Source organism: Crocuta crocuta, unplaced genomic scaffold, assembly GCF_008692635.1.
Source record: "Crocuta crocuta isolate KB4526 unplaced genomic scaffold, BGI_CrCroc_1.0 scaffold4, whole genome shotgun sequence".
Lineage (NCBI taxonomy): Eukaryota > Metazoa > Chordata > Mammalia > Carnivora > Hyaenidae > Crocuta > Crocuta crocuta.
This window is the reverse complement of record NW_027529996.1, coordinates 4,545,059-4,569,872: the sequence shown is the minus strand read 5'-3', so window position 1 is coordinate 4,569,872 and position 24,814 is coordinate 4,545,059. Positions and strand designations below refer to the sequence as shown.

Sequence of the window (24,814 nt, the reverse complement as noted above, 5' to 3'; positions counted from 1 at the left end):
TGATTCTAAGTATTTGGAAATATTAATAAATATTAGTATATTTAAATAGTTTAACAAAGCACATAAATGACTAAGACATTTCCATACCTTCTGCATGACTTTTCTTGCCCATCTCAACTTCAAGATGTACCACTGTGCTACTGGAAAAGAACAGCGAGCTGCCCGGAAAAGCAAGAGAACACGTTGAAGGATTCCAGACACCTTTTGGCGGTTATCTTTCTCAGCTTTTAAAAGAAGATCATCACCATCTTCCTAAAGAAAATAAAACAATTGATTTTTCGTAGGTAGTAACATGAAAATCTTAAATGTTACAGTGAAAATAAATATAGTGCTTCTCAAACTAGAATGTTCCTGGAGATTTATAAAGGAAATTTTGAGGGATGACATCAGAGATTTCAACTATAGCTATTTCTAGTGTCAAGGAAATATTTCTCTCATCTCAAATAATATAAAGGGCTAAATTGACCCCAGGCCCAAGTCTTTCCCTACAACAGTTAAAGCCCACCACTCCTGGGGCGCCTGGGTGGCTTAGTCGGTTAAGCGTCCGACTTTCGCTTGGGTCATGATCTCACGGTTCGTGGGTTCGAGCCCCGCGTCGGGCTCTGTGCTGACTGCCGGCTCAGAGTCTGGAGCCTGTTTCAGTCTGTGACTCCCTCTCTCTCTGACCCTCCCCTGCTCACGCTGTCTCTCTCTCTCTCCTAGAAATAAATAAAACATTAAAAAAAAAAAAAATTAAAGCCCACCAGTCCTGACTCCATTAGCAGAATGTTACAAAGAGGGCTCCTTTCAAGGAAAATGCCATTTCCCTTCCTCTGCCTGGAAAAATCCTTATATTTCAATGTCACCACCTCTGTGAAGCCCTCCTGGTGTGTGTGACTATGGTACTTTGCTCAGATATCCATGACAGTTCTCACTAATTTATTCTGTACTGATTCATCTATGTTTCCCACTATATTCAGATCTACTCAAAAGCAAAAACCCTGTCATCTGTCTTTGTATTAACGTAGTGCATAGAATAAAGTCCAACATGTAGTAGGATCCAACAAATGTTTGCTGAATAAACACTAACAAGCCAGTAGCTAAAAATTAGTTTCCTAGAGAATGAAACAGTGTATAAACATTTGCTTCCCTATCATCCTACCATGGTTACTTCACAGTACTCAATTTTTAGGTAAAAAAATCTGCCCCTCCCCTACGTAGCCCATATGATTCAGTGAGAGCTGATGCATCCCCACCTTCCAGAGGAAGGCCCTAAGGGGCTATGAAACGTACTTTGCATTATCCCTAGCCAAGAGTGACTCTCAGTACCCTTGCTTGGAATGCTGGAGAAGAAATACTTTTACGGTTTTCCTTTTTCCCCTACTCTCTCCCTCTGGACAGGACAAGTTATCCTTAGAAGCTGTTGGCAGCCACCCTGCTCCCACAAAGGAAGACACACTTAAGTTGAAGCTGACACCTTAGAAAATAAACTAGAGACAAAGGGCTCAAGTCTGTGGTAGCATAACTGAGTCAGAAGGCTACCCTACCACTGGGCTTCTTAATTATGCTAGCCAACTTACAAGTTTTCTATTATACCCAAACCAAAAGTCCTAATTGATATAGCATGATACTTAGGAAAAATCCTACCATTGAGGATTATTTTAATAAAAAAATAATAAAATGAATCACTACTAAGGATAGTAACCACTCAACCTAATATCAGCATAGGATATTCCAAAAATAGCTTAAATGGTATTCCTAATTTCTAAAATAATATTTAGAAGACTCAGATGTGACAGAAGAGTATAATTACTGAGAAATACAATAGACTATTTATTCCTTCCATGTATAACATATTACATTTGAAATATCAATAAATGAAATATTTTAACCTATTGAAACATAACCTTAGATATAACAAATAAGAATATAACAAAAAACCTCAAAAGGTAAAGAAAAAGCCAGATAACAGACAGAAGTTGCTAATACTAAAACAGTAAGTAATAAAGAAACAATACCAGAATCACTTCAAAATATTAATCAAATATTAAAATAATTTAAATGTAAATAATTTGCATTCATACTTTAAACCTTAAAGCCAGCTAATTGCAATATTATGATTTTTAGTGAGAGAGAAAAAGTTCCTGAGAGGAACACTGTATTGCTGTTTACATGACAGAACTATCAATTGAATAGTGCAGGAGAAAAACAATGGCCTAACAAATTTAAAAAAAAATCAAAAGAAGTCTTTCAAAAGAAGCAACGACAATGAGGTGAATAAAAGACCAAAATAATGTAGGTCTTCTAAAATCTAACATTTATTACTTGTTACACTAAACAAATATCTATTTTTTTAAAACCTGCATATAGAAAATTCTCTCTTGATTTTATTATTGCAATAATTTTAACATTTATTGACTGCATACTATGTGTCCTAGGCCTTAAGGTAAAAGCTTATACAGAATATCTCATTTAATCCTAACAATAATGCTTTTATAGGTACTATTATCATCTGCATTTTATAGATAAGGAAACTTAAACAGTTTAGTACATTGCTTAAGATCATACAATTAATAAACAACAAAGATAGGATCTGGAAGTTTGTCTTCAGAGATTGTATTCCTAACTTGATAGTTATTATCAGGTTGATTATTTTAAAATTTGGATAAAATGAACTTTAAATTAATTAAAAGATTAAGAACTAAGCTTACTTCACTAAGAATAGCTGGCTGAGGACAATATAATGGAGGAGCTGGAAGATATAAGCCGACCGGCACTAAGCCCCACAGTCTCTTACTGAAGTCCTTGGCAGAGTTGAGCAGAAGCTGAAATGTCTCTGAAAGAATATCTGCATCAGCCATAACTGCTGCTTTCAGTACTTCCTGCACTGAACCAAAGAGGAGATTTGCATCTTCTTCTTCAATGGGATCTACCAAATACAAAATTAAGTAAAATAGTTAAAATTTATATTACACTGATCCTACTTTGTAGTATAAAATTTCATATCTGAAGAAACTGATCAACAAAAATGAACATAATGGTTGACATGCAAAACACCCCAACTTCTAGATAGAAATTTAATAACTATTCTGTTACTTTAAGATTATAGAGAGGGGCGGTGCCTGGGTGGCTCAGTAGGTTAATATTCATAAGCTTGATTCTGGCTCAGGTCATGATCTCACGGTTTGTCAGCTCCAGCCCCGAATCAGGCTCTGTGCTGGGTGTGGAGCCTGCTTAAAATTCTCTATCTGCCTCTCCTGTGTGCACTCGCTCTATCAAATAAATAAATAAATAAGTAAAATTTTTTAAAAAGATCAGAGCATAAGACCTTTTCCAAAATTATACAAGATATAATAACAACTATGGAACATAAATGTACTTGGAATATAGTCCTGAGTTAAAAAACAGTAGATGAAAAAAACTGATGGGAAAAAAATATCAAGAAAGACACCAAAACAACATACAATATTATGTGAATGCAGGTAGTGGGAGAATAATTTTTTTTCTTTATAGTTCACCATAGTACTTTCTAAATAAAAGTTAGTAAAAGTGACTTATGTCATGCAGCTAAAAAACAAAAACAAAAACATACAAACACTCTTAGAATCTGGCTTCAACTACATAAAAATCTGTATATACATGTCCCAGAAGGAAAGATCAAGTTGATGCAGGAGGCAGAACTGGAGATTTAGGGACTTTTATATATTTGAAGCATACTTTAATTTACAGAATATAATATGAAAATACTCATGTACTGACTACATTCATCCTTGTCTGATACTAACATTGTTGATATATTTAAATTACATTTTTTTAAAAACAAGATGTTACAGTATATATAGCTGAAATTTCCTATGTACCAATCATATTCCAATCACTCTCTCCAGAGACAGCCACTATCCACAATTTGGTATGGACATATCAGAACTCCTATTACATATACGTTGTGTCCTATTCTGTACTCTACGAAACTTCTTTCATATTTTCCAACTCTTTTCTTTATATCTACTTTTATATACTTACTTTTATCTCATAGAGGGTTCAAATTCATTTTCCACTTCACTAACCATCTGCTAAGTTTGTTTTCAAATCAGTTAATAAAAGTATAATTTACATATACTAAAATTCATCCTTGTATAGTTTAAGTTCAATGAGTTTTGACAAATCTATACAGCCCTGTAAGAACAACTGCAATCACCCCAAAAAAGGTCTCTTATACCTTTCTGTTAGCAACCACAGATCTGTTTCCTCTCCTTATAGTGTTAACTTCTAATAAAATGTCACATACATGGAATAAAAACATGTAATCTTTGTTTCTGACTTCTTTCATTCTGCACAATGGTTCTGCAACTCATCATGCTGTTGCACATTATCAGTAGTTTGTCAGTTTGTCAGTTATTGATTATTCTATTCTACAGATACATTGAAATTTGTTTATCCATTCACAAATTGACAGGCATTGGGTTTGTTTCAGTTTTTGACTATTATGAAAAAGCTGCTATGAACATTTGAATACAGGCCTTGGGTGGATCTATCGTTTTTATTATGCTTAGGTAAATACCTAGGGGTAGAATCCACTGAATTTTTATTTCCTCTTTGTTTCTGACCCCTGGAAATTTTCGCCGCTTTCTTTATATATTAGCCTTATAATGTGTTTGTTTTTTAAGTAGGCTTCACGCCCAATGCAAAGCCCAACACAGGGCTTGAACTCATATGACCATGAGAGTAAAATCTGAGCTAAGATCAATAGTCAGACACTTAATCAACCAAGCCACTTAGGTGCTCTAAAATGTGTATTTTTATATTTTATCTAGAAACACTTTTATCTATATATTTTGGGAAAGCTTTCAGATTATTTAAAACAAGATATTGCCAGGGGCGCCCGGGTGGCTTAGTCGGTTAAGCGTCCGACTTTCCAACTTTCGCTTGGGTCATGATCTCGCGGTTCGTGGGTTCGAGCCCCGTGTCGGGCTCTGTGCTGACTGCCAGCTCAGAGCCTGGAGCCTGTTTCAGTCTGTGACTCCCTCTCTCTCTGACCCTCCCCTGCTCATGCTGTCTCTCTCTCCTAGAAATAAATAAAAACATTTAAAAAAAATAAATAAAATAAAATAAAAAAATAAAACAAGATATTGCCAGAACTATAAGTTCAGACTGGGACTTTTTTAGACTTTTTAAAAAAAAATTTTAATGTTTACTTATTTTTGAGAGAGGGAGAGAGACAGAGCATGAGCCAGGGAGGGGCAGAGACAGAGGGAGACACAGGATGCAAAGCAGGCTCCAGGCTCTGAGCTATCAGCACAGAGCCCACCGTAGGGCTTGAATGTGCTGACAGCAAGATCATGACCTGAGCCAAAGTCAGATGCTTAACCGACTGAGCCACCCAGATGTTCCATTTAGTCTTTTTTTCAAAACCAACTTTCATGTAGTTACATGGTCTTTTCATTCATTTTTTAAAATATTGGCAGATCATTATCAAAGAAAAGTTTTCAGTAAGATTCCCAAGTATTGTGCATTCTTTCTAGAAAAAAGAAGTTACAATTAGTAAGTTCTAAGAATCTAGAGTTAGAAGGCTCTCTGCTTAATGGAAACAAGCACTAATAAAACCAAAGGGTCCCACACAAGTCAGTACACATACAACTTTAAGTACCTGACTTCAATACTTTTCATCTAAATTTCTCCAAAGAGACAAATTTCACAGGGCTCCTGGGTAAATCTATATATGATATTATATTATTTTTAATTTTGTAATACCACTCTGAAATTTTCAAATTAAAAACAAAACCAACCCTGTGATTTATGCACTAGGCAAGAGTTGAGCTACTTTTAAGTACACTCTTGTTTATGAAATTCTACAACTCTGACTGCAAAAGGAAATAATCCAAATGTAGCAAAATACAACTAGTAAAAATATACGTATAAAAAATCAGAGTATCATTCAGTTACTGATCATTGTTTTTTTGAGCTGGCCTAAGTTTGAGATGCTCCAATCATTAAAGATAAATAACATACTTTTATATTTGATAAGCTTACTTCAAAGTGTTAATATATTTGTGGATATTAATAAGCCTTTTAAAATATCATAAGATTTATACCAATTAAGCTGATACATGTATCAGACTATATGTAGGTAACACACCTGTAAATTGTTTGTATTTTGAGCCCATTTCATTTTTTGCTTCCAAAGAGGTTGGCCGACCTAAAAAACACTGCAGTTTTTCCTGGAAAATCTGTGCTGGAGTCATATTTATTGGTAAATTCAGACTCTTTTTCTTGGACCTGAAATCACATCAATTTAAGAGAAATAAATCCAAATTTTGAAAAAAGGAAATATTAACACATTAAGAACTAATATTAAGAATATGAAATGTTGGGGCGCCTGGGTGGCTTAGTCGGCTGAGCGTCCGACTTTCGCTTAGGTCATGATCTCGCGGTTAGTGGGTTCGAGCCCCGCATCGGGCTCTGTGCTGACTGCCGGCTCGGAGCCTGGAGCCTGTTTCAGTCTGTGACTCCCTCTCTCTCTGACCCTCCCCTGCTCACGCTGTCTCTCTCTCTCTCCTAGAAATAAATAAAAAATAAAACATTTAAAAAAAAAAAAGAATATGAAATGTTAAGAAACAGTGAAATTTACTTTCTTTATTCATTCTCTATTTGAAAAAGTAATAATTGGGGTGCCTGGGTGGCTCAGTCGGTTGGGTGGCCAACTTCGGCTCAGGTCATGATCTCACGGTTCGTGAGATACACGAGATTCTGTATCTCCCTCTCTCTCTGACCCTCTCCTGCTCATGCTGTCTCTCTTAGAAATAAATTAAAAAAAAAAAAGTTAAAAAATTAAAAAAAAGAAAAAGTAATAATTGGAAAAAAAGAAATAATTGGGGAAATATTACAGTAAGGAGATTTTTAAGGGTCTCCATGATTGTGATACTAATATACCTTCTCATAATTATTTCCCATTGTTACCCTACATACTACTCTATCCAAACTGAACAAAATTTGCCTTTTGCCATATGATTTTGCTCATGTTTGGAATGTTATCTCTCCCCACAGCTACTCAATTTGTTGAGATCCTGTCTTCCCTTCAATGTCCATCTCAAATGTTATTTCCATTTCCTGTCCTATGCCCATCTGATATTATTGCTCTCTCCACTGCACCACTGGCACTTTTCTTACCATACTATCTAAATTATAATAATGTTTTGTGCTCGCTTTGGCAGCCCATATACTAAATTATAATAATCCTTTGTCCTAATTTCTCTACCAAACTATAAATGCCTTAAACATGGAGTCTATGTACCACTTAAGTTTATATCCATTAAAATACCTGGCACAGAGCTTGGTACAGAGTGGTTACTTAAGAAATAAACATATATTGAATTACTGAACTGAAAAATATCAAAGATACAGCAATACTATCATAGAAAAGTTAAAATACAGAGATTAGATTGACAGTTTAAAATTCAAATCCTACTTAAAATAGATAAACTCTTGCATTGATTATAAGCCTTTTAGGGCATTACTAACAAATGTGCTAAAATAAAAAAGTTTTTTTTTTTAAATAAAAGTTTTAACACAAAAAAAGCTGTTGAGCTGTCCAACACAGTAGCCACTAGCTGCATTTAGCTATTTAAAATTAAATTAGGTTGAAAATTCAGTTCCTTGGTGTCACTAGCCACAAATCAAGTGCTCAATAGTTACACATGGCTAAAAGCTATCATACTGCACTGCACATATAGAACATTTCCATCACTGAAGAAAGTTTCATTGGACAATTCTGGACTAAGGATTCCACAAAGTGCATAAATGCCAGCAATGAGAGAAATAAAAAAATAGATGATACTATTATACTGTTTCTCAACCTACGTTTGCCTAAATATACATACCTTGTGAAATTACTATCATGTTTACAGAAGAGTTGGAAGGCCACACCAACTGACACAGATGTCTTCCAGTCTCCAAGTTTATGTGCCAACCACACAGCCTCTGGAACTAGGCCACCAATAAGTAATAACTCAAGGGCATATTCAACTGTCCAAACATTGGAGAGATTCTGATCTCTTACAACACTGGCCACCTTAGAGTGTTGCAGAGGAATAAGTCGAAGGGACTGCTCTATGTGTAAATAAAAGAAAATGGATATTACTATTACATTTATCAGAACTCACTCCTCCTTATATATTTACATATCTTTTTTATTTCAGATTTTATTTTTAAGTAATCTCTACACTGAACATGGGGCTTGAATTTATAACCTAGAGATCAAGAGTCACATGCTCCACCGACTGAGCCAGCCAGGAGCCCCTACCTCTTTAATTAGTATTTTCTATACAAAACCACGACGGGGATGATACATACAAAATGGTTTAAAACAATACTTAACATACTCTAGTTTTTTTTTTTTTTTTTTTAACACTGAAGAATATGCCTCATTAGTGGTCATGAAATAAATGCCAGCATTCTTAAAAAATGGAACAGAGTAGATACAGAAACAAAAGAGACAGCATCAGAGTACATGCCATAAAACAAGTATAAATACAGTTTAGTGAAAACTTTGTGTCAGATAATATAAACATACAAACATATATTTAAGTGTACTGGGCCACAGTGTACTATTACTATGGGCTGCTCTGAAATATTTCTCCTACTGGAAATTTGTAAGGCAGAGACTGTATTTTATATGACTTTGCATTCCTCATAGTGTCATATATTAAAAAACTAATTAGAGGTTAAATTCAAGAATTAAGTATTCAGTATATCATTGTTTCTAAGAGAGTAGGAAAGGGTGATTTCCAATAGTCCTGACTAAATGACAAGATTTCAGTCTGGTTTAGGTTTAAATACAAAGGGTCCTATCCTTCTCCTTAGCCTTCTATACTTTCCCCTAATTAAAATAACAATGAGGGGTGCCTGGGTGGCTCAGTCAGTTAAGCATCCAACTCGATTTTGGCTCAGGTCATGATCTCACAGTTGGTGAGTTCAAGCCCCACATTGGGCTCTGCGCTAACAGTGCAGAGCCTGCTTGGGATTCTCTTTCTCTCCTTCTCTCTCTGTCCCTCCCCCACCGGCTGGCACACTCACTCTCTCTCCTCTCTCAAAATAAATAAACATTTTTTTAAAAAAATAACATGAATAAACCACTTGGAAATACAATAGCTGAACTATTTTTTTTTAAGTTTATTTATTTATTTTGAGAAAGTATGAGCTATTAGTGATCTCTCAAATAAGATCACTGTCTGAGCCAAAATTAAAAGAGTCAGACGCTTAACCAACTCAGCCACCCAGGTGCCACTGAACTGCTATTTTTTAAAAAATACATATTGCTGGGGGCGCCTGGGTGGCTAAATCGGTTGGGCAGTGGACTTCAGCTCAAGTCATGATCCCACGGTTCTTGGGTTCGAGCCCCGTATCGGGCTCTGTGCTGACAGCTCAGAGCCTGGAGACTGTTTCAGATACTGAGTCTCCCTCTCTCTCTGACCCTCCCTTTCTCATGCTGTCTCTCTCTCTCTCACAGAAATTTAAAAAAAAAAAAAACATATTGCTGGGGTGCCTGGGTGGCTCAGCTGGTTGAGAGTCCAACTTTGGCTCAAGTCATGATCTCAGTTCATTGAGTTCGAGCCCTGCATTGGGGTCACTGCTGTCAACTCTGTCCCCCTCTCTCACTACCCCTCCCCCACTCACGCGCTCTCTCAAAAATAAACATTTAAAAAAATAATAAAATTGGGGTGCCTGTGCGGCTCAGTCGGTTAAGCATCTGACTTCGGCTCAGGGCATGATCTCACAGTTCGTGGGTTCGAGCACAGCAACGAGCTCTGTGTTGACAGCTAGCTCAAAGCCTGGAGCCTGCTTCAGATTCTATGTCTCCCTCTCTCTCTGACCCTTCATTGCTCATCCTGCCTGCCTCTCTCTCTCAGAAATAAATTTTTAGAAAACATTTAAAAATTTTTAAAAAAATAAAAATACATATTGCTAAGATTTTCACTCACTCCCTCAAAATAAAACTGGCAAATGGTATATATGGGTTTCTGCTTCTTGAAATGATTAGTTTCTCATGTGACCAACATAGTCTCTGCCCATACCAAACACTAACACTTAAGCTCTTTGACAAACACATTTGGATAGAAACAAAAAATTTCGTCATTCACTTGAATGTTTGATTCTGCATAGGCAAAGAGCCAGGAGATTGACTAAATTTGTCCTGCCTCTTTATTTACTATGAGCAAGGTACTGTACAAAGAACTTGAATGATTTAATTTTCTGAAAATCTTAACTGTTTTCATACAACAAACATCACACTAAATAAGCTACTCAAATCCCCAATACATTCTGCCACCAGTTCTGATTTAAAAGATTAATATTAAATCTATTCTAAGTCGAGCCTACAGATATCCTTTTTCAAGATAGTAGGAAATTAAGAAACTAAAGGCTATATACCAAGTTTCAGGTATTTAGATTTTCAGTAATCATAGTCTCAGGCTTAGGAAGAGATCACAAAACTTTCTTTCCTAGCCCCTCCTCTCACTGGAAAGATATCTACATAAAGAATTAAAAGGTGTGTCTTTGAGCTTTTATAAATGTTTATGAGTATGTCCAAAAACAATTCAATAATTCTATCACCTTTCTTCGTATAGTGTGAAAAAAATCAATGTTCTCTAGGTATACAAAAGATGAAGATCATGCCAAACAGCTCAAGTCCTATAAATAATGTAGGATATGAAAGACAAGAAATTGAGACAAATTTTCTAAGTCACGATTTGACCTTTTTTTTTTAAAGGTTTTTCTAAAAACCACATGGAGTGCTACTTCTCCTCTTCAGTAAAATAATGGGGATTAAGGACACAATTTGTTGTCAGAAACATTACTACCAAAGATAGAGAACATGAGTGATAAATACCTAGGATTGTAACAAAAAAGAGAGCTTAAATATAAAACCACTGTAATAATAACATAAATACAGTTGACCCTTGAACAACATGGATTTGAACTGTGCAGGTCTACTTACATGCAGATTTCTTTTGATAAATATAGTAATATAAAGGTATTTTCTTGTATAATTCAAAAAAATATTTTTGTAATATTTATTTTTGAGAGAGAAAGAGAGAGATAGAGCACAAGCAGGGGAGGGGCAGCAAGAAAAGGAGACAATCTGAAGCAGGCTCCAGGCTCTGAGCCGTCAGCACAGAGCCCAACACGGGGCTCGAACTCACAAACCACGAAAACATGACCCATGCCGAAAGCAGATGCTTAACTGACTGAGCTACCCAGGTGCCCTTGTATAATTTTCTTAACATTTTTTGTCTAGTTTACATGATTATAAGAATACGGTATATTATACATATACAAAATATATATTAACTGTTTATCTTATGGGTAAGGCATCTGGCCAACAGTAGTTTATTTACAGTTTCTGGGGAGTCAGAAGTTATATGTGAATTGTTGACTGTGCAGAGTCGGCATCCCTAACCCCTGCATTGTTCATGGGTCAACTGTAATTTAAAAGTCCATATTCAATAAAAACAATTACCATTCTCAGGTTTTATTCATTTGTAGTCACTGAGAATCTCCTATGTGTCATACACAAAGCTAGAACAGTATTATTACCATAGAATAATGATCACTGTACATGATTTTAAGTATTATGTGAATAAACAAAATGAGAAAATTATTTGCTTACTATATTACCTGTTTTAGTATGAAGAGGAGGAAGAACATTCACATTGTGAGGTGGCAAAATGCAAAGCAGCTGATTGGTGAAATAGGCGGCCATGAAGCGAGCCATAGACTGGATAACCCTCACTGCAGCCTCAGGATGAGCACTTCTCATCATTCCAAACTCAAAATGAGACTTCTCAGGAACTAAGGAAGACAGCAAATGACCAAAGGAGATTCTGATCAAACTATTAGAAAGTAATATTTAAGTCTCCTTCTTATAATTATATAAGAAGAAAATTATAATTTTTTTCTGAGATAAGCACCCATTAACCTGTACAAGCTTATTTTTTTAGGTTTATTTTATTTTTAGAGAGAATCAGAGAACAAGAGGGGGAGAGGCCAAGAGAGAGGGAGACAGAATGCCAAGCAAGCTGTCAGCACAGAGCCCCAAGACACAGAGCTCATACTCAAAAGCCACGAGATCATGAGGTGAAATCAAGAGTCAGGGACTTAAATGACTGAGCCACCCAGGCATCCCTGAGCTAATTTATAATAGGTATCTATGCTTCTTGAGGACAATAGAATAAAAATAATTAGCACATGCATTTAGGAACTGCTGATGGCTTTAAGTTACCAGTTTTATTTTAAAACATGGAAGGGTAAATACAAAACAATCCAGCCATGATGGATTCACAAACTTAGATTTCATTATTTTCCCTTCTTCCTTCTCCAATTTTTCTTCTTTGATGAAAGGAGGCAGAGCTTACTACATATATAATCTGAAAAGCATTAGAACATTGATTCTTAATGCTGTCTTCTATACCATTAGATCTGGGAATTACAATATACTCCCATTAGTAAGAGTGGCTCATTATCGTAGGATTCTTTTGGAAGTTGGAGACAAAAGGAATGTGTAGGGTAGAGGGAGAAAGCGGGTGGGGGAGTGGGAGTCACATCAGAATATCCGCAGTGATTCTGACATATAAATTAGCAGGAGCAAACATGTCATGCCTATTTGAGAACGAAAACTCAGTAATAAAAACTGGCACTGAGAAATCTGAAAAGAGTGAAACTATTAAATATAAATACTAAAATAACATTAATTTTTATGATATTTATGGCCACAACAGTAGCAAAATATTTTTCTTTCCCAGAAGTCATTTAATACATATTCATAAGGATATTAAGGTCTATATGCATATGGACCATTTCTATCTTGTCATTGCATATCTCAGCACCTAACGCTCCTCTTCTCATTGAGTAGGCACTCAGGATTATTGTTAATAAACTTTTTTTTTTTTTCATAAAGGGGATCTTGAGAAAATCTTATTAGCCTCCAAGCAGTATTGTTCATTTGGTCACTAAACACTTGGAAAAATCCTACTACTTCTTCACATTAAAATTAAAAACACATTAGCAAAAATTATTCTCTCCTGGATAAAACTTACAGTAGGAATTATATAAAGGCAAAATTTCTGGTAATTTTAATCATACAAAATTCATTATGCAAAGCTCAGAAATAAGCTTCTAAAATGGGGAGCAACCTAATTCTAAAAGATGATCACAGGGTAAAACTGTATCAATTTAAAAGTAAAAAAATTTTGAAAGGGTAATTCTGTGTGTGGCACAGTGATGATGTTAATAATGGCAACCTTATGCAATAAAAATTAAATTATAACTATATAAATGATTTAATGACGTAAGTGTGCAGGAAAAAGTTAACATAGCGGGCCTGACCACTTGCAAGTTTTGCTCATGATGCTGACTCTTGGATAGCATCTGGGAACTTGGATTTGGGGAAATTCCCACCACCTTAACTGATCAGAGTGGCTCACTAGACCTAAGTGTTTGTACAAACAATGTGGTTTATGCTGAACACCTGTTTTTCTTCTGAGAGTGTAGTATTTTGGTATGGGCTAGGTAAAAGGGTGACTACATGACTATTCAGCCTCTAATTAAAAACCCTGAGGGGCGCCTCGGTGGCTCAGTCAGTTGGGCAGTGACTTCAGCTCAAGTCATGATCTCACGGTTCGTAGGTTCGAGTCCCACGTTGGGCTCTGTGCTGACAGCTGGCTCAGAGCCTGGAGGCTGTTTCAGATACTGTGTCTCCCTCTCTCTCTGACCCTCCCCTGCTCATGCTGTCTCTCTCTTTCAGAAATTTAAAAAAACAAAAACAAAAACAAAAAAACCCTGAGCACTGAGATGCCTGGATGGCACAGTCAGTTAAGCATCCGACTCTTGATCTTGACTCAGGTCATGATGTCGCGATTTGGGAGTTCAAGCCCTGCAATGGGGTGTGGAGTGCTAATGGTGTGGAGCCTGCTTGGGATTCTGTCTCTTCATCTCTCTGACCATCCCCTACTTGTGATTTCTCTCTCTTTCTCAAACTAAATAAATAAACTTAAAACAAAACAAAAAACCTAAGCACTGAGTCTCTGAGCTTCCCTGGTCAATAAACCTCATGTGTTGACACAACTTGTTGCTATAGGAACTAAGTGTGTCCTGTGTGACTCTACGAGGAAAGGAGTCTTGAAAGCTTATGCCTGGACTTCACCCCACACACCTATTCCCTTTGCTAGTTTTGCTTTGGATCCTTTCATTGTAGTAGATAAAAGCCTTAAGTACAACTGTATGCTGAGTCCTATGTGTCCTCCCTGTGAACACTGAATGTGAGGGGTAGTCTTTGAGACTCCCAACCCAGTAAGGATACACTTAATATATTCTAAACAATAGTCATTAAAAACTAAAATATACATTACTAAAGGTTCAATTTATTTAAAAAGCTAATCATGTAATGATAACATCACTGAAAAAAAAATTAAGAATGTCCAATCAGTTAAAAAGTCACATATAAAGGTCTTTCAGTAATACACAGCTAGCAGACCTTTCTGGAGGGCAATTTTAGAAATTTATCCTGAATTATTAGTAATAGTCACAAAAATTCATGTACACTGCAGCACTATTTAAAACAGTAAATAGGTGGCAGCAACTAAAATGTGCAATAATGGGGAAAAGGTTTAATAGGCTTTCAAAAAAGAATATTATTTACATTGGAAGATATTCATCAAAATATTAAATTTTAGAAGATTACAAAACAATACATAGCTCTAAAATATACACATATAAATGTATACAGACAAAAATGATAAAATTATAAGTAATTTTATTTTCTTCTTTATATTTTTCCATATTTTCAAAATTATCTAAAATGAACACTTATTACTTCCCTATGAACACAAAGATTTTAAAAGATAAAAATAACAAAGAGCAAGAAATCAATAAACAGTGGCTCAAACACTAAAACCCAAGTTGGCATGGACTTCATTTAAAAGTTCTGATACAATGGGCCTTTCAGACACATTCACATGCATGGTATACATCTAATGGTCTACTACTTATAACCTAGAGATATATTATATGCTCATGTATACCTTTCAGTCTCATTATTGCTTAGTTTAAATATACCTCTTTTAAAAAAAGCAACTCAGATAATCTACAGCCTCTTAAGTGAACTTTAAAAAAGACTCAGAATACCTCAGAAAGTGATTTTCATCACTTTACTAAACCACCTTAAGCCACAGTTAAAGAAAATATAAATATATTAAGGAAAAATACTCGGATACCTGATATTATGCCTAACAAATATGGCTGTGAAAAAATAATTCTATTAGTTGAGTAGGCAATTACTGCTAAGCCCTGAGGAGACAAAGATTTAAAAAAAACAAAAGCAAAAATAAGGCATGACCCTCTCTATTAAGAAGTTGATAGGCCAAAATTCACCATAACATAATTTAGTCAGAGCAACCAATTTCATATCTAAATGTATGAATACAAATTAATGAGATTAAACATACTGACTGCTGAAATGCATACCTGAGCAATCCTCAGTTTCTTTTACAGGTAGGTGGGACCACTTCAATATTTCTCTTACTAGCTGATCACACAATCCTTGAGCGTCATTTAAATTATAGCTATAGAGGTAGCAGTATAAAAGAGAAAGATAATAGCGTATCTGAAGAAAACACGTCCTTCTTCCTCCTTAAAGAAGAATTAAGTTTACGTTAAAAACATGTTAGCACAATTTGACATAAATAATATTAAAAAAGAAAAAATAAAAACACGTTAGCAAAAAAATCCCCAAAAAAACATGTTAGCAAGGTAATTTTCTTTCTTAAAGTTATTTATTTAAGGGACACCTGGGTGGCTCAGTCAGTTAAGCATCGCACTCCTGGTGTCAGTTCAGGTCAGGATCTTGCATTTCCTGAGTTGGAGCCCTGTGTCAGGCTCCGCGCTGACAGAGTGAAGCTTGCTTGGGATTCTCTCTCTCTTGCCCTTTCTCTGTCCCTCCCTCGCTCACATGCTCTGTCTCTCTCTCAAAATAAACTTATTATTTATTCAACACTTATTATTTATTCAAGTAATCTCTACACCCAATGTGGGGTTTGAACTCATAACCCTGAGATCAAGAGTCACATGCCCTAGCGACTAAGCCAGCCAGGCTTCCCAGAAAGGTAATGTTCTGTCTACTTGCAAAGTAGACAGAAATGTTGTTTATGAAAGCTGTTACACACTCAGGTTATGTGACTTTTTCTCTGTATTTGTTTTATACTTTAATATGAGTTTTTATCTTAAAACAGGTCAGCAATATTTTGTTCTTTTTCATTTTAAGTTCTGAATGATTTTATTATCTTTCATCAGGCCCAAGGACGACTAAGATTTTATCCGAAGAGAGCTGCAAATCCTCATCATCTCAGCACTAAAATCCACTAACAACATCTCAAGTACACATGATGAAACAGAAGGAAACATGCTAAAAAAGAAAACCCCAAGAAACCATGTACCTATCAAACAGTTAGTCAAAGAAGACTTCCAAATGAGATAGGGGCCCCTGACCACTGCCTTCAAATATCTGGGGGGTGTTTAGGACTGACACTATTAGTTGCCTGCCCTTTATCTTTTCTTCCTTAGTAAAACAATTCCAATTTAATTTGGGGTTAATAATGCACCCAGATCACAATTTCTCACTTAGTTGTGGCCATGTGAAAAAATGACTAAGCTCTGAACCAAGAGATAATATTGTGTAGAACTTCCAGAGAAGCTACCCAAAGGGAGGTAACTAGTTAGGAGGTATGTGTTCCCTTTCTTGCCTTTTCTGCCTTCCTCCTTCCTGCTGTCTAGAACATGCATGTGATGGCTGGACCCATCTTAGCTCATGTAATGGCCTTAAGATTGGAAGCAATGCACTAAGGATAACTGAGTAGAAAAACTAAAGGAGCATGGGTCCTTACTTAGACCAAAGAAATATCAAATCAGTCGCAGACTGTCAACTTCTGGTCTCCTTTCAAGAAAGAGAAATAAACTTCTTTCTTGTTGAAGCCATTATTACTTTCAGTTTCCATTTTTAAAAGCTATTCCTAGTGAATATAGTTAGAAATGAAATTAAATGTAAAGGTCCATAATGGAACTCATTAGGAAAACTTTTCTTCATCAGAGCTCTTCATCTCCTTGAATGCCACTCTTCTTCATCCAGTTGGACAATCCCCAAACCTGACAACTACATTAGACTTCTTTCTCCAGATCTACTCAGTCACAAGTGCAGCTGATCAAGTCTATTAAGTATCTGTCAAGTGTTACTTTTGTTCTCTAGTACTCCTGATATTGCTTTGATTCAGGACCTTCTCAACTGACTTGATTTTCCTGCTTCAATGCAAAATCCACAAATCTAAACCATACTTCTACAAATGACCTTCCACATTGTACGAAAGCAATCTTTCCAAATGGCCTATATTCATTTGAAAAGTTTTCTTTCTGACATAAAGTATCTAACTGATCCCAATGTCTTCAGGATAAAATTTTAATCCCTTTAAATTGCACAGTAAGCTCCTTTATCACCTATTCTCTACCTACCTACCTACCTCTCACCATCCTACCCCCTACATTACATACATATGTCATTTGATCTAGTCCTAAGAAACAGCTTAGTTTACCAAACTGCCATGATTTCTCATGCCTTTTTGCTTCTATAATGCTATCTCCTTTGTTAAACAATTACCACTACTTTAACTGGCCAATTTATACTCAATTTTAAATGTCAACTCCTCCAGGTTTTCCCCAGACTAATGCTCACGTTTCAGCTTCTGATTGTGGGAAATGTTTCTCTGTGCTCCTCTAGCATGTACCACACAACATAAAAGAGAAGTAAGTGCTAGTTGTTTATGTAATCTCTCTTCCATATTGTGGGCAACTTGTTGTTTATTCCTAGTGCCTAATATGGTACTAGAGACATAGCAGGCCCCCAACAAATACTGGTTAAATAGGTGAATGAGTGAAATACACAAAGCCACAGCAGTCAGAAAATAAATTTAATAACTGGCCAAACCTGACCATGTCGTTAGTCATGGCTAGCTCCCAGGTCGCTAGCCGAGAACTTCTGTCATCCTGGCCACATTCTCAATATCATGAAAGCTATCACCAGTTTCTAGAATCTACATCCCCATCTTCTCATCAAAAACTCCATGAAGCCCAAACTTAACCCAACAATAAGTCCAACTCACGGGAAATTCTTGAAGTTGAATTAACTAAGGGCAGAGAGCCTTAGCTTCATGTTTCTCTAAGTCTGTAAAAAAGGTGGTAAATGCCCGACAAAACATTATTTTATTTAGTATCTAAAGCTCATTTTTCCCCAACAATAATCAATCACAGGTTCCATCACTAAGCCAAAATATGACAGAAGGAGCCTTATTTATAGATTATAGAAATTCTTGATGCTACAAATTCCAAGACCAAAAATAATTTTTTAATATTTTTTATTTTAAAAAAAGTTTAATGTTTGTTTATTTTTGAAGGAGAGAGGCAGAGCATAAGTGGGGAAGAGCAGAGAGAGAGAGAGAGAGACACAGAATCCGAAAAGCAGGCTCCAGGCTCTGAGCTGTCAACTCACAAACTGTGAGATCATGACCTGAGCCGAAGTCAGACCCTTAAACCAATGAGCCACCCAGGTGCCTCAAGACCAAAAATAATTTTAAATAAGCATCTGACACTCAAGATGCCTACCATATGTATTCCACTTGAGCATTAAAATATTGTGAGCACTCAGGAATCTGGGATTATTTTTAAGCTCTACAGCATGTCAAAATGTATTCCTACCAATATTATGGTAACTATTATTTTTTAACACTCCCTTACCTTTCTCTTGGGTTTCTTGTAGAGCTTTCTTCCACAGTTGAACGGACTTTTCATATGATCCTAATAGGAAACATTCTTCACCTACAAAGTTTTTAACCAATAATCAGTCACAGTTAATGAAATTACCTTATAAAAATTTACTTCATTTTAAAATTCAGTGAATATAGCTCAGCCAGAAACAATTGTGAAAAACAAGTAATTTCAACTAATTAAAAATCAAAGCCCAAATTACCTATATTGCTAATTTGCAGAGTTAAATATTTGTAAGTTACTGACCATTGATAGGTTGAAGTTCTAATGCTTGGCCCAAGCGAGCCCCAGCAGTCTGTAAGTTAGCCTGTATATGACACAGCAGAGTCTTGACAGCAGATGCTTCCTGTGTCACCTTTTCAGTTAACTGTCTGTCACCTTCAGGAAGTCTTTGATTTAATTGTGTTTGATACCATAAAGTTTTGTTGTACAACACTCTCCAGAGAACAGCTAATCTGCACACAAAATTAAGTAATCATCAAAACCAAATTTCAGACAAGGAATAAAAATATGTATAGCCTCCTACTTAGTCTTATTATTTCTGACTGTATTCTTCACTGATACAATAATATATATACAAACTGATCAGATTTAAATATAATATAAAGTCCACTGATCAAAAAACATATAATACACTTTTTTAAATCTTCATAAACTTTCATGGTCATTTTTCTATAGTGCTTACCTAAACCAAAATCTTTCAATTCTTGGGCGTGTATCATGGCTGCCCAAGACTAATTAACTACGTCTGTTGAATAACATTTAGCTTAAATATAAAAATCTATTAATGCTGACTGGTAATGGATACAGAGTTTCTTTTGATTATAAAAACACTCTGGAATTGGTGTTAAGAGTTCTAGAACCTTGTGACTATATTAAAAATCAATGAATTTTACACTTTAAAATGGTTAATTTTACAGCATAAGAATTGTATTCCAATTTTCAAAAAGGAAACCATCTATAATGTTGACGGTACCTTAATATAAGGTAATTATACCTGTGTCCTGGTTGTTGAGCAAGATTTAATACTTGAGGATGAATCCTGAAAGATGAACTCCAAGACCAGTTTTCCTGAGAACCACTACCTTGAAACATTTGAAAAATGGGTACCACCAACTGGTCTTGATTTGCTGTTCTATTTCCATCAACTGATGATGAAATAACTTCAGGTTGAAGAATGTATATGCCATTTAAATAAGCAGCTACCATTTTGAGTAAATGAAAACAAGCCAAAAGCTTCTCTGAAAATAACTGACCCTGTTGTTGCTGCATCAGCAAAAGCTTTATAGTATTTGAGGTCAGCTTTATCAAATGTCCCACATCTTGTTTGTATCTCATATCCCAATACTGGATTGACAAACACTGATGAAAAAGTTGAAAGATACAAAGTATCCATGCATTATGTCGTGTGTTCTTGCTTAAAAAAGGATCAAGTTTGGGAAAAGGACATTTTATAAACTGAAGAATGTAGAAAAAATGAGTGATACAAACAACAGTGTAATTTAACATTAAAGTTTTTTCTGTTACATTTTTTGAAATTCCTATAGTCCATGCTGCAAGGAGATTTTTTTGGACAGAATGCAGTTCTGTAATGGTTCTGTCTGTCTCCTCCATATCATCTTTTGCATGTACTGTATCAAACATAGATGCAAATTCCAATCTTCCCTCCTTGACACTACTAAACAATGGATCATTTTTTTGGTTCCAAAGTGAGAATAAGTTGTTTGCAAAGTGTTTGCCTTCATTAGTTTCTTCTGCTTCAAAATCCTGAAAGAATGAGTGAAGAAAATTATACTTAATATCTTATAAGTAAAATCACTGGTGTTCTCAAATTTCTCTCCATTGAACAAGAGAGAGAAAAATAAGTTTCTTGGAATAAAGTCAATACATAACTGTTCAAAGTAAATAAAACACCTACTAAGTACCTGAAAATCTGCTGCTTTTTCATTTAAGTTCATTGCTTCTTCTGCCTGTAAGAATCTGGGGACAGTAGAATCAGCTAAACTTTTATTTCCTTGGTGTTTTAACAGGCTAGACCTTAGGGAATCCAGTGATCGCAAGTTCAGCCCTTTGCCCTTTGGCTGTAGAAGAAAAAAAGATGTCCAAGAGCAAAATTGTATCTCTAATTCTATAATAAGCAATTAAAAATTCTATAGACAACTATATACAATCCAAGGACATTATTGTCAATATGGTTTTAGATCTGAAATGACAAGCCAACTTTTACCAACGATACCAAAAGCACTATACCTTAGACAATACCATACTTTGGTATGTTTTCTCAAGCCTCTGGGTTGAATCAAGTAGAAAAGATCTCATGAGCACTGATGGAGATAGGTTATCAAGAAATCGAAGGGTCGTGATCATGTATCCATCAGAAATAATGAGGTAGGGTAATCTTGAGTGTGCTTTTATAGAAAATCTCTGTCTCATAGGGTCATTATCAGAAGTTGATGAATCTACAGAATTATTTGAATCTTGAAATGTAAACTGCTGTGGTCTAGCAAACAAACACAAAATTGAAGAATTAGTATAAGAAAAATCTTAAAGGAAACAATCAGATTATTCCAAAGAAAAGAAAAACAACAATTAAAAGCTACAGAATGATAAAACAGCCAGTTAAACACACTAACATCAAATTGTATATATCTGTAAGGAAGACATGATTAAATAACATGTAGGTTTATATATTTTTTAAATATTCCCTGAATTGTGGCATTTACTGTTCTGTTTTTAGTTTTACACAAACTACTTCAGAAAAGAATGAAGGCAGTTCATTTTTACTATTACAGAATTAAGTAGTTAACCTTCCTTCTTACTATGCTTTAATAAATATACTTGAAATATACTTATAAGAATATAATTATTAGTTATGAATACATAATTAAATAATATTAAATAATCAGAATCAGGTACACTCCCATAACAGTAAATAAGTACATTTATGTAGAAAGTCACTCAAATTTAATCTTCAGCTGACAAAATTTTACCCACTACCATATTCTCCAAATGTCTTTTTCAGTTTTTTTTCTCCCTCTTGATAACAGAATTGCCCTTGATTATTTTTAGCAAAATAATGCCTGTATTCATAACAGGCATTTTTCTAAATTTATTTTTTTAATAATAAATTTGCATCACTTATATAATCAGAAAAAGTAGTCTATTTTCTTTTTTTTTTTACAAATAGTTTATTGTCAAATTAGTTTCCACATAACACTCAGTGCTCATCCCCATAAGTGTCCTCCTCTATGCCCATCCCCCCCTCCCCCCCACATCCATCAGTCCTCAGTTTTTGTCAGCATTCAAGAGTCTCTCATGGTTTGCCTCTCTCCCTTTCCCCCACCATTTCCGCCCTTCTTCTCCCCCTTATTCCTCCGTTAAAAGTAGTCTATTTTNTCAGGCTCTGTGCGGACAGCTCAGAGCCTGGAGCTGCTTTGGATTCTGTGCCTCCATCTCTCTGCCCGTCTCGTGCTCGACTCTCTCTCTCTTTCCCACAAATAAATAAGCATTTTTTAAAAAGTCTTAAATTGGGGTGCCTAAGTGGTTTAGTTGGTTAAGCATCTGGCTCTGGTTTGAGCTCAGGTCATGATCTCATAGTTCGTGGGTTTGAGCCCCACATCGGGCTCTGATGGAGCAAAGCCTGCTTGGGATTTTCTCTCTTCCTCTCACTCTGCCCCTCCCCTGCTCATGCTCTCTCTCTCAAAATAAACAAACTTTAAAAAAAAAAAAAGGCCCTAAATTAGTAATTTTTCAAATAGACTCCACACCCAGTACAGAGCCCAGTGCTGGGCTTAAAAATCACAACCCTGAGATCAAGAGCTGAGCTGAGATCAAGAGTCTGATGCATAACAGACTGAAACACCCATGAGACCCCTAAATTAATTTTAAAGAAGAATATGAGGGGGGGTGCCTGGGTGGCTCAGTCGGTTTAAGCATCCAACTGTGGCTTAGGTTATGATCACCAGGTCTGTGAGTTTGAGCCAGTGTTGGGCTCTTTGCTGACAGCTCAGAGTCTGGATCCTGCTTCAGATTCAGTGTCTCCTGCGCTCTCAGCACCTCGCACTCTGTCTCTCTCTCTCTCAAAAGTAAATAAACATGAAAAATTTAAAAAAGAAGAATATGAGGACATTCAAGTCAATTGTAAATTGGACCATAAAGAAATAAGGAAAAAATATATTCACTGCAGGAAGTGACAGTTTTTTTAAAAGAACTTATTTTTAAGTAATCTCTACACCCAACATGGGACTCGACCTCACAATGCCAAAATCAAGAGCTGCATGTTCTTCCAACTGAGCCAGCCAGGTTTCCCAACAAATTTTTCACTTAGAATTTTCTAGTGCTAAACTTTAAGCATCACTTTTTGCTAAAAATAATCAAGGACAATGCCTCAATTTCCTTTCTGTGAAGGAATGGCAATGGATTAATTTCAAAATCCTTTTCCAATGTTTTTGTTTTGTAAATACCTGTGTGTATATGTCAGGTCATATCTAATGTTAACATCAATAACAACAAATATTTACTGAGCACATATGTAAGAACTGAGCTAAGTTATTTATAACCATTTATTATTTTACTTCATTCCCTGAACCCTAAGAGACAAATAGAGTCATCTTCACTTCCCAGTAAAATTAAAAGAGGCTTAAAGTATAACTTACGCAAAGTCAGACAATTAATAAGTAGAAGAATGAAGATTTGAATTTTGATCTGACTCCAAAGCCAAACTGCTACCCTATCCCACAACTAAAAATTAAAACATGGCTAAATTCTAAAGTCCTCTATACATTTCCAACAACTTTTTCCCTTTGGGGAAAAAAAAAAATAAATCCACATGCCAAGTTAATTTTCAGTTACTCATTTATTTAAGTGGCCTTCTTTTAAAACAATAAAAGACAATCTCACACTTCTTTGAATTTTTACGTAAAAGAAGATACATGTTTTAGTGCTACTGAATATTTAAATAACTTATACTTACATAGTCACAATGTCAAATTTTCACCAGGATTTAGCAACAAAAAGAAATAGAAGAAAACTATAAATAAGAAACAGATATTGAGGACAGACTCAAAGAAAGAATCACAATTCGAAAGATGAAATTATTTTTTTTTAAATACACAATAAAGTAATACCAAAAGAGAAAACCTTCTAAAAACAAATTAAAACAATTCAAATGTCTCACCTATATGTTATGAGTGGGTGAAAAGGAATAAATTCTGCTGGCCCAAATTCTATAGAGCAACCAAATGTAATTAATGTTACCAATTCACCTTGGCAGGTCAATAAAACCAGGGAGCCACGTTTTAACATACAAGCCAGAAAAAGACTATCATGAGTCCAGCTGATATCACCTACCCAGTAGGACCTAGAAAAAGCAAGACAGTATGTTTAGAAAGGGCTCTCAGCAATGTCTTTGACAATTTAAAATGGCCAAGCAGGGTTGAAACATTTCAAAAAATAAGGGGAAAAGAATGAATAGTAGGAAACTGCCACATACATTTCATGTATTTTACTTCCCAGAAAAAAGGTAAGGAAAAAAAGGAGTTTGCTCATCAACATCTACTCCATTTTACATACCAATCACAAATTCATGTAGACACATGAGCAAATGATAAGATGAAAATACTCCCTAGAAGAGTTACGCTTTTTAGTTATTCACATTTTAATTAGACAACTTTAATTCTATTGGTGTCTACAACTCAAATCTACTGATAGATTTAAAGGTCAATCAATACCATGCCTGTCTTCTCTGCAGTTTGCTGGAGTTCCATGCGGCAGCAGATTTCCTCTTCCCAATGTCATCCTTACTACTCCTTAACTACCTAGTAAAATTAATCTTTCATGGAGACACAAGTAGCTTCTTGTGTAAATAATGATGTACACTCTAAGTTAAAGAGACCACTGCACTAAGACCAGTCATTCTTTCTTTCTCTTCTTCCTTCCATCCTTCCTTCCTTCCTTTGTTTTACTGTAGTCAAGACAT

The 24,814-nt window shown here is 35.5% G+C and overlaps 1 protein-coding gene across 1 annotated transcript in view; it reads right to left on the bottom strand.

Moving 5' to 3' along the window:
* CPLANE1 (ciliogenesis and planar polarity effector complex subunit 1) overlaps positions 1 to 24,814 on the bottom strand; it is a 130,488-nt gene that overhangs the window by 89,539 nt on the left and 16,135 nt on the right. The window contains exons 9-20 of the mRNA XM_077763477.1: positions 24,014 to 24,196; positions 21,088 to 21,337; positions 20,763 to 20,918; positions 19,835 to 20,604; positions 19,084 to 19,292; positions 18,808 to 18,888; positions 15,496 to 15,660; positions 11,653 to 11,826; positions 7,857 to 8,085; positions 6,116 to 6,255; positions 2,691 to 2,908; positions 88 to 252 (exon numbers count right to left, since the gene is read on the bottom strand). Of these exons, the coding sequence (XP_077619603.1) occupies positions 88 to 252; positions 2,691 to 2,908; positions 6,116 to 6,255; positions 7,857 to 8,085; positions 11,653 to 11,826; positions 15,496 to 15,660; positions 18,808 to 18,888; positions 19,084 to 19,292; positions 19,835 to 20,604; positions 20,763 to 20,918; positions 21,088 to 21,337; positions 24,014 to 24,196 (2,740 nt within the window). The remainder of the gene's footprint in view (positions 1 to 87; positions 253 to 2,690; positions 2,909 to 6,115; positions 6,256 to 7,856; positions 8,086 to 11,652; positions 11,827 to 15,495; positions 15,661 to 18,807; positions 18,889 to 19,083; positions 19,293 to 19,834; positions 20,605 to 20,762; positions 20,919 to 21,087; positions 21,338 to 24,013; positions 24,197 to 24,814) is intronic.